At 42.6% G+C, this 9,932-nt stretch overlaps 1 protein-coding gene across 1 annotated transcript; it reads right to left on the reverse strand.

Annotated features, from left to right (window-relative positions):
* Nucleotides 1-1,156: 1,156 nt before the first annotated feature.
* On the reverse strand, nucleotides 1,157-7,797 carry GJA4 (gap junction protein alpha 4). Its single transcript, XM_042441030.1, has 2 exons — nucleotides 7,636-7,797; nucleotides 1,157-4,571 (listed from the first exon to the last, which is right to left on the reverse strand). The coding sequence occupies exon 2, from the start codon at nucleotides 4,563-4,565 to the stop codon at nucleotides 3,507-3,509; it is 1,059 nt and encodes a 352-aa protein (XP_042296964.1). The 5' UTR covers nucleotides 4,566-4,571; nucleotides 7,636-7,797; the 3' UTR covers nucleotides 1,157-3,506.
* Between the last annotated feature and the right edge of the window lie 2,135 nt (nucleotides 7,798-9,932).

Below are 9,932 nucleotides of genomic sequence, written 5' to 3' on the forward strand. Positions count from 1 at the left end.
GCTCGTGTGCACGTGTGACCGCCCCAAAACGGATTTTATTGCACACCAAAGCGTCCTCCAAACGGCCCCGTTCCATCACCTGGCACCAAGCCATCCCTTTTCAATGTTGACGGGCGCCATTTTTGACTGACGGAACCCAGGTGGGTGGGTTTTTGGAGCGGTCACGCGCGCACATGAGTGTCCTCCTCCCGTATGAAAAAAGCGGGTGCGATAAAGTTCTTGCTCACTGAGAAATCTTACTGAATGCAGAGCAGTTACAGATCTGTAACTCTAGGTGATGAATCCATAACTGCAATACCAAATGTCATTTTTTTTTTGCTGTTTCAAACTGGTGAATTGATTTTATTTCTACAGTCAACCCTCCTTATACACAGATTTTTATCCACGGATTCAAGCATCCACGGCTTGAAAATATTCAAAAAGAGTATGAATTCCTGGTATAGATTCCAAAAAGGTATATAGATTCCAAATAGCAAACCTTGATTTTCCATTTTATATAAGGGATACCATTTTGCTCTGCCATTCTATTCAATGGGAGTCAAGCGTCTACAGATTTTGTTATCTACGGGGGATCCTGGAACCAAACCCCAGCAGATAACAAGGTCCTACTGTACATTGTACTGAGATCGCATGGGATATAATACCGGTTGAGTCTCCCTTATCCAAAATGTTTGGGCCTAGAAGTATTTGGGATTTTCTTGGATTTTGGAATACCTATATTTGCATATATGTACATAATGGAGTTTGGACCCAAGTTTAAATGCAAAATTCATGTATGTTTCTTATGCACACAGCCTTATAGTAATTTTATTTTTATTGCTGTTGTGTGCCTTCCTTTTTGTAATTTCCGATTTACGGAAACGCTAAAGTGAACCTATTATGGGGTTTTCTTGGCAAGATTTGTTCAGTTGTGGTTTACCATTGCATTCCCCTGAGGCGGAGAGCTTTATACAATGTTTTAAAATAATCTTGGGCACGAAACAACATTTGTTTATACCGAACCATCACAAAGCAAAGATTTCTCTAACTCAGCCCCCCATGTTTTGGTTTTTGAAGTTACTTCAGATTTCAGAATTCCAGATAAGGGAGACTCAACCTGTAGTTTAAGAAAGGGGAAAAGAAAGATCGAATGAGGACAGAACAAAGACAAGTGTGATACAAAGGCACTCTGCACATGCAAGCGACCATTGTTGCAGTTTTATTCTGAAAAAGGAAATTCAGATCTAAGATGATCAGCTCTCTTCCCCCAAAACCATGACTCACTCCTTGGCATTGATGTATTTTGGTTGAACTGTCAATGGGGAGACAAGCTGTCCACACTATGTTGGTCCCCCTCAAAAGAGCCGGAATGCATGGCATGCAAAGATCTCCTTTTCACAGCTTTGTCACCGCACTGGATGACACCGGAGATCGAGAAATGGCACTGTAGAAAAATAATTTTCTTCCTCCCTGAGTTTCCTCTTGATCGTGGATTTTGGAGGCGACATAAAAGGGGAAAAGAGCTTGGTTTTATATCAGTCAAAAGCTCCCCCAAGACGAGAGGGTTTCCACTGTGTTGCTGAAGATAAGAACCTTTTCAGGCAAAAACACCCTGCTCCAATTTATCTCAGAGACAAACAGAAAAAGGCACCCAACACGCTATTAAAGTATCCAGTGGACTGGTTCTCACATTATCTTTTCGTTGCCAGTGAGGAACTATCACTATTTTAACACACTCTTTGTTGAAAGGATCTGGAAGGACTAGCTTCTGTTTGAAGACTATACACATATATCACAATAAATTAACATAAGGAAGAACACAAACTCTAAGTCCCCCAGGACAGAGACTGGCCAGTACAAAGGTTTATATATAAAAACATTTCTCTCTAACATGCATTACATTTTGTCTTATGGGATAGTTATGTATTGCAGCTTTTAGCTGAGCCAGTAGTTGTCCTCTCTATATCAGGAGCGAGATGCATGGAAATGTAGGGGTAAAGGTGTGTATATGGACATACATATGCACCTCAACAGCCCTGCTTTGGATGATAGATGCTTGAAAGGACAACCAGGATGAAGTTCCAATGGATTTTCAAACACTATGTATGTGTGTCTATGGCAGGGGTCAGCAACTTGTGACCTTCTAGATCAGCAGTTCTCAACCTTTGGTCTTCCAGATGTTTTGGACTTCAACTCCCAGAACCAATCATTAGCCATGAAGGTGGAAGCATCTGAGACATGAAGTACAAAAGAGGTGTAGGATCAAAGGTTGAGAAAGCCTGTTTCAGATGATGCTGGACTGTATGTCCTAGCAGCCCTAGCCAGCACAGCCTATGGTTAGGGATTATGGAAGTGCAGGCCAACAATCTCTGGACGGCCAGAGCTGTACTTATGGATCTGAGACCCCTGATCTGATGTCACTGGGACAGACAGAGAAGAGGTAGTACAGGCACATAGGCTGAGGAGGGATGGCTAAGGATTTGCACTGTGCATCTCTAAATAAAACCCTACAGTGCTGAAGGAAAAAAGAGCATTTTTCAAATCAAGTGTTGGATATTCCCCAACCGTGAATGTGTTACAAGGAAGATAACTTAACCATGTACGCCATATAGTGAAGACCCCAAAACCAACAACAACCATGCTTACGACCCCATCATAGCACACATACTAAGCAGGACCGACCTCCAAGGAGACATTTCAGAAATGGCTCAAAGGATTTGAGCCGTATCAAGGGGACTTTGTTCTGTATTTTAATGAGGTGAGCTCTGGATAAGCTCATTTCTACAGCAGTCAATGTTCCCTCAACTGCTGGCCCAAAACAGGAAAGCTGTTTTTAGATTACTTTCCCCCCCTTCCAGTCCAATATATTCTTACGGTCTAATATTCCTAAACTGCTTGAACTTCCTGTATATTTCTAAGCTGCTTGGACCAGAAGAGAAAAGGCAGCCCGGTCGAGGGAGAGATGTATGCCCTTGAGTCATTGACATGGCATCCATAAATAGAAGTTACACCAGAAATCTCTTTTGTCTCCGCTTGAGTGTATTTTCGTTCTCTGCGTTTCCACAAGCTTGCAAGTTGCCTTGTAAGAACTGAAGCCATCTTCTACACATTGTCAGCATGTCAAGAGGTCTCATACCCCCCTTTGACCAGCCATTTGCTGCCATCTGAACATCTAGAGTACAGACAAAAGACACCAAACAACAATAACTTTCCAAGAGTCACCATGTAGCACCCCACCTAGGTGATTTAGCCATTTTGTTGGAATGGAAAAGGTTGTTCCATGTCTCATTTTCCATAACTGGCATATTAACTGGCATAACTGGCCAATTCGGTCAGTGTCCCCGTGGAAGCCATGGCAGGATAACGTAGGAGACAGAACATAGCACCTGACAACAACATCAAGACATGACCTCTTAAAGAGGAATGAACCAGACTGAAGCAACCCATTGCTAAAGAGGTTTGGCTTCATAACCTTCCAGGACTGTCAAGGAAGACATCACCTTCCTTTGATATTTAATTTCTTTTCACTAGACATACTGTTTTTTGGAAGCACTGCTGCTAGGCCGGCTAGACTGCCTTTCCTGAGAGAGATGGGTCTTTGGGGCTTCTGCCACGAAGACATCAGGGGGCTTATTCTGGTCTCGTAAGGCCAAGGTTTCTTCAGTGTTGAAGTTGGCCCAGTTCTGCTCGTTGGAAAGCTTGTTGTAAGCCTGATAGTGCGAGGAAGGCCTCTCGGCCATTGGGAGGTAGAAGTAGGATTTGTCTGGATAAGGCCCTGCAGACATTTCGCAAAGTTTGCTGGGGAAGTTGCTGCCATCGCAAGGCAGAGGGGGAGCAGACGAAGGAGAGCAGCAGTCACTTTCCTTTACGCTGTGGAGGAGGCCCTTGCAACAGAGGTGGAAGAGCTCTAGAACATTGAGGACGAGTGAGATCAAGCTCACCACCAGCATAAAGAGGATGAAGATGGTCTTTTCGGTGGGGCGGGACATAAAGCAATCTACCTTGTGTGGGCAGGGGGACCCTTCACAGACATAGAGGGGCCTCATGACAAACCCGTAGAGGTACCACTGTCCAAGAATGAAGCCAGCCTCAAAGATGGACTTGAACACCACACTGATGATGTAGGTCCACATCAGAGGCCCACGGATTTTGAGCCGCCCATCCTCTGCCATGTAGATCTTGGCTATCTTCTTTTCCACTGCCATCAGTGTGGCTGTCACATTATAATCCTTGGACTGGAGAGCCCGGAGCTCGCTCTCCCGTTCCTTCAACTTCTCCTCTTGCCGGTGGAGGTAGATGACATGCCCCAGGTAGACCAAGGTGGGCGTGCTGACAAAGAGGAACTGCAACACCCAGTAACGGACGTGGGAGATGGGGAAGGCATTGTCATAGCAGACGTTGGTGCAGCCGGGCTGCTTGGTGTTACAAACAAAGTCAGATTGTTCATCGCCCCATACGGACTCCCCAGCAAGGCCCAGGATCAAGATACGGAAGATGAAGAGGACCGTCAACCAGATCTTGCCGATGACCGTCGAATGCTCCTGGACCTGATCCAGCAACTTCTCCAGGAAGCCCCAGTCACCCATCTTGTGCTAGGAAAAGCAGAAAAAGATGAGTCAACTTTGAAACTCTCGCCTCTCATGATGGTTTCTCCCCAGCTGAGGTTCCACTTACAACAGGAATATGTGGCCATTCAGATGTTCAGTTGGCTTGGGTTGATGGGAGTTGTAGTTCAACAACATTTAGACGTTCCCAACCCAATTCTCTAAAGAGAATCAACAGACTAAATGACAAAATATTACCCAGGAAATTAGAATTTAGTCTGCTGCCAAATTAGAATTAATGCAGTTCAACACCACTTTAAATGTCATGGTTCCATCCTATGAAATCCCCTTTGTTGCGTTACTGGAGCTCTCTTGCAGAGAAACGGAGGCAAAGGCAGGGTAATAATACTAGTAATATTAACACTAAAACTACTATTACTAATAGAGGTTAAATCTTCCTTATACAAAGTGATTGGGACCAGAAGTGCTTTGGATTTTGGGTTCTTTGGGATTCCAGAATACCTGTATTTGCATATGGATACATAGTGACATACTTTGGAGGTGGAAACCCACATCTAAACACAAAATTCATTTATGTTTCTGATACAGCTTACATGCATAACCTGAAAGTAATTTTATACAATGTTTTTAATAATGTTGTGCAATAAACAGAGTACACTGAACCATGAGAAAGCAGAGGTTTCGCTATCTCAGCCGCTCATGAAAAAAAGATTTGGTCTTTGGAGTAGTTTGGATTTCAGGATTCAGGATAAGGGAGACTCAACCTGTAATATTACTATTATTAAATATAATAATAGATCTGCTCTTGATTTCTTCATGAACACATACTTTGACATACTCTGACCTACTCTACAAAGTAAAGATTTTTTTAAAGGCAATTTAGCCTCTTTCTTTCTTTCTTTTTTTAAATTATCAGATATATATACAGTACCACTTATCTGGCTCTTAAAGTGAACCAGCCCTAGGATACAATGATAAAACCCCAAACCAAACAACAAAAGGGCAACCCATTTGAATATTAAAATGCTTAAAATGCCAAGATGTTGAAAGGCCAGCAAAAACACAAACAGAGCTTATGATAAAAATATATATCAAAGAGTAAAAGTCTGCTGGGAGGTCTTAGCCTCGCATTTAAATACACATATTATGCAAAAGCTGGGAAAGCTATTTCTTCCCCGTAGCCTCCAGAATGGCACAATCGGTGTAGCCTTGTGTTGTAGCCCCAAAAGTAATTGTCTTAAGCTCTGATATAAGAAAGAGAACATATGGATCTCTAGGGAAGCCATGCCATAAACCAGAGGCAGGTACTAGAGATTACAGCTCCTGTAAAATGAAAAATAGGTGATGTGAAATTTTTTGAAGGACGGAGAAAAGGAGATTAAGCATGTAGTTCAGTGCAGCCAAGAGCAACAGCTGTGCATACTCACCTTTAAAAAATTCTTCCAACCTCATAGGATCCTGTATAGGACTATCACCTCTGCTGCATGCTTTTGCAGTTATGAAGACAAACCATCAGGAAGCCCATCTGAAAATGTCCAGCCAGGGTTTGACTGACTCTTAAAGTGAACTAGATGCTCAGAAGAGCTGGTGGTCCATAGGACCAGAGGAGGGGAGGAAAGAGAGATAGGGCTACCAAGGAGTTAAATGAATCCAGCCAACCCTTTAGTAGGACAGATGCTTGAGAAGATGTCTTTCTCCACCTGCTGCAACAGGTGCGCCAAGACAACCTATCAGAGATAGTCAACCTATCAGGGATCACCAAGAAACTAATAGCATTTAGGATTGCCAGCTGAGCAGGAATGTATTTCCCCTCCAAAAATAAAGTCATCTTGCTCTCCTCTGGATCCATTTACAGCATTATGTAGACAACCTGTTTTTCACAGCATGGGGATAAATGCAAACACTTGTTTTGCATTGCTCATCAGGTTGCTCTCAAAATTGCAGCCACAGGTTGAAAAGTTGGCAACCCTACCCCTGTTTAGTCTGTGCTTTCTTGGATGGGAGAAGTTGCATTTGATGCCAGGTTCCAGAACTTTGTGGAGACCATCAGAGGTTCTTATAGCCCATCTGAGACTAACTGAAACACAGACGTTGGCAGCATGAGCTTTCGTAGACCAGTCTGCTTCCTCAGATGGAAGTAGACTAAAGTCTAGGAAAGCTCCTGCTGCCAACGTCTTTCTTTCAGTTAGTCTCACAAAGGTGTTACAAGATCTCTGTACATATTGATTCTGCAGACTAACATGGCTTTAGCTTTGAATTCTGCCATCAAAGGTTCTGCTTAAGTTGATTTGTTTTCTCAGGGTGTATCCACACTGCAGAATTAAAGCAGTTTTGTCCAACATTAACCACCATGCCTACCTTTAACTACTTTAACTACCTTTAACTACTTTAACTTCCAGCCTATGAAATCCTGAAACGTATCATTTCACGAGATGCTTAAAATTTCTGGTTGCAGAGCTATAGTCCGTTTCCCTGAAGTATAGCATTAGATCTCTCTGCTCTAGAAATCTAATTTAGTTAACTCAGAAAACTATATATCCCAAGGTTCCATAGAACAGAGCAATGGCAGTTTCAAAATGCTATAATTGTCTAATGTGGACTCAGCTTTAAATGACTTTTTTCTTTAAAAAATGTACCCAAGTTTTCTTGCCAGAATTGAAATAAGCATGAGTTAACAAATAGTACCAATACAAATATATGCATTTTGTAAAACTGGAAGAGATTTCAGTTGCTATCTGAGCCCATACAGAGTATGCATTACTTTGTTTACTAAAAAATGAGGACTAGAAACTTGACTTTTAAAACTATAGCAAGTTCTGAAGCATGCTCTGAAGGAAGATGACCACATCGATTTTGCCCAAGCAAAGCAGAAATAAATGGCAGGTTGCTTGAGACACTCAGAAATGTTTTCTTGATAGGGGAAAAATCTGGAATATAAATGTCACATATAAAATTAATCTTCAAATTCATGCAGGTGGGATTAAGGATAAAGGATGCCAGGCTAAGAGGAATTAAAGGCAGACAGCCCCGAACCCTAGAATCTCTCATTAATAACAAAGCAAATAACTTGTTTGGAGATCATGGTACTCACCAGCAAGTAAAATGCAGTTTTTTTCAGCAGAAATCCAAGGTAGTTTCTTTTAAAAATAAAAATATAATTAATAGACTGAAATTTCACTTGTGCACGGAAAGTGAGAAAAGGTTTCGATAGGGTTCAGGTGCACTGTTGGCGCATGGTGAGCTCTTGCTGGGCTTCAGGCAGACTCTGTTATGAAGCACATGGGGGGAAACGTTGAATATAATAACTCTGGGAAGAGTTACAGAGAGGAGGAGTTGCAGGAAATTGGGGGTGGAGAAGCCACAATTGCTTGCCTTAAATGCAAAGATTTTTGGGAGGCAAAAAGAAAGCACTCCGAGGGCAGCTGGTCAGGCAGGTGGAAAGAAGGGAAACCAGGGTGACCTCACATGCTTCCTGGCTGGCGCATGAACTGATTAAAAAGAGTGAGAAATAGCATATAGAGAGGCATCAAGCAAGAGAGACAGCGGCTGCATCTGCACTGCAGAAATAATGCCGTTTGATGCTGCTTTAACTGCCATGGCTCCATCCACCCTGGGCTTTGTAGTTTGCTGTGGCACCTGTTGTTGTTGCTGCTGTTATGTGCCTTCAAGTCGTTTCCAACTTATGGCATCCCTAAAGCAAACCTCTCCTTGGCAAGTTTCTTCAGAGGAGGTTTGCCATGGCCCTCCTCTGAGGCTGAGAGAGTGTGCCTTGCCCAAAGTCGCCCAGTGGGTTTCCATGGCCGAGCCAGGATTTGAACCCTGGTCTCCAGAGTCCAACACTCAAACGACTACCACCACCACTACATTTTAACTTCCACGGCTCCATCCGCTATGGATTCAAAGCTACAAATATTCTTGATATCAGCTTTATCCACCTGTATTTAGCCCATAGCTTTAGTCTTTGTATTACTTTGTATGTATTACTTTGTAATACTTTGTATTAATATTGCATAACTAATTACTAATTTATCCAAATTATGATTAGCGTGGTCATTCAAAACATCCAATTCGCATAGGCGGAAATTGAAATGTTAGTGTATATGTGAAGTTGAAGGCTTTCATGGCCAGCATCCATAGATTTTTGTGGTTTTTTCGGGCCATGTTCTAGGAGAGTTTATTCCTGACGTTTCACTGGCATCTGTGGTTGGCATCTTTCTCTGAAGATGCCAGCCACAGATGCTGGTGAAACATCAGGAATAAACTCTTCTAGAACATGGCCACATAGCCCGAAAAATGCAAGTGTATATGGTTTGTTATTGCTGCTGTGTGTTCTGCGTAAATGCCAATGTAATGTTAAGAGACTTTGTATGGATGGTTTAGAATGTGTTTTTTAAAACAATAATAGAAATAGAAAGGGCTTGAAGGCACCCAACAACAGCAAGTCTAGGAACACCGCCGAGGCCTTGCAGGATGAGGTTGCTGCTTTTCTTGCAAATGAGACAATGGGGCAGGATTTTTTTCCGGGGGGGCGGAAAGCTTTGTTAGCATTGCAACCCAGGCCGGGAAATAGGAAATGTAGGAAAACAACGGCGACTGAAATAACAATTGTTGCCTATTGCTCGGCTCTTTCGGGCCAAGAACAACAAGAGGGAAATCCTGGACAAGAGGAATTTGCCGGCACTTAATGAACCGTGGGAATCGAAGATGAGATGTGGCAGGAGTGTGTGAGTGTGTTGTGCATTGTGTAGGGGGAGAGTTTATGGTACAGGGTTGACTCCTGAACAGTATTATCATATGGAAAATAAGCAATGCATTCTTTCCTTTAACCCCCTCTGAAGGATAGGTCCACCTTAGGATCACCATAAGTTGGAAAAGACTTGAAGGCACACACAACTAATCTGGAAGCAAGGTTCTTCCTACTGTAAGGAAACCTTTTGGGGCAGTTTTTCAAAGACTATTTGCAGTTTGGGATTTGTTCTGTGCAAAATTCACACCTCAGGTTTTTTTTAGGGTGTGTGTGTGTGTGTGTGTTTGTGTGCAGAAAGCAGCCTATTCTTCACAGGAAAGCACACTTTCTGGGCAGAAAACAATATTTCTGCATGCTGTTTGCTGTGGGCAAAAGATGGTTTTCTGCTCAAAAATACCGTACGTGAATTTTGTGCAACGTTTGCCTCAAACTGCAAAGATTTTCAACAACGTCCCTTGGGTTTTGTGGGTTGCTATCACTTCCACATCTCCTTGCTCCATTCTTTGGAAGGGCTCTTTGTAGCAGTTCCTTGGATCTTAACTAGGTCCTAAAAAAACAACAACAGTCAAACTGGGGCGACTTTGAGATGCTCCTATAGTTCGAAGGGCAAATGTTGTCCTTTCTGATTTAAAAAATCTTTA

This window comes from Sceloporus undulatus, chromosome 9 (genome assembly GCF_019175285.1).
Source record: "Sceloporus undulatus isolate JIND9_A2432 ecotype Alabama chromosome 9, SceUnd_v1.1, whole genome shotgun sequence".
NCBI classification, from domain to species: Eukaryota; Metazoa; Chordata; class Lepidosauria; order Squamata; family Phrynosomatidae; genus Sceloporus; species Sceloporus undulatus.

Bases quoted from the DNA above. Each gene is read 5' to 3' on its own strand.
- GJA4 (XM_042441030.1), bottom strand. From the start codon at position 4,565: ATGGGTGACTGGGGCTTCCTGGAGAAGTTGCTGGATCAGGTCCAGGAG.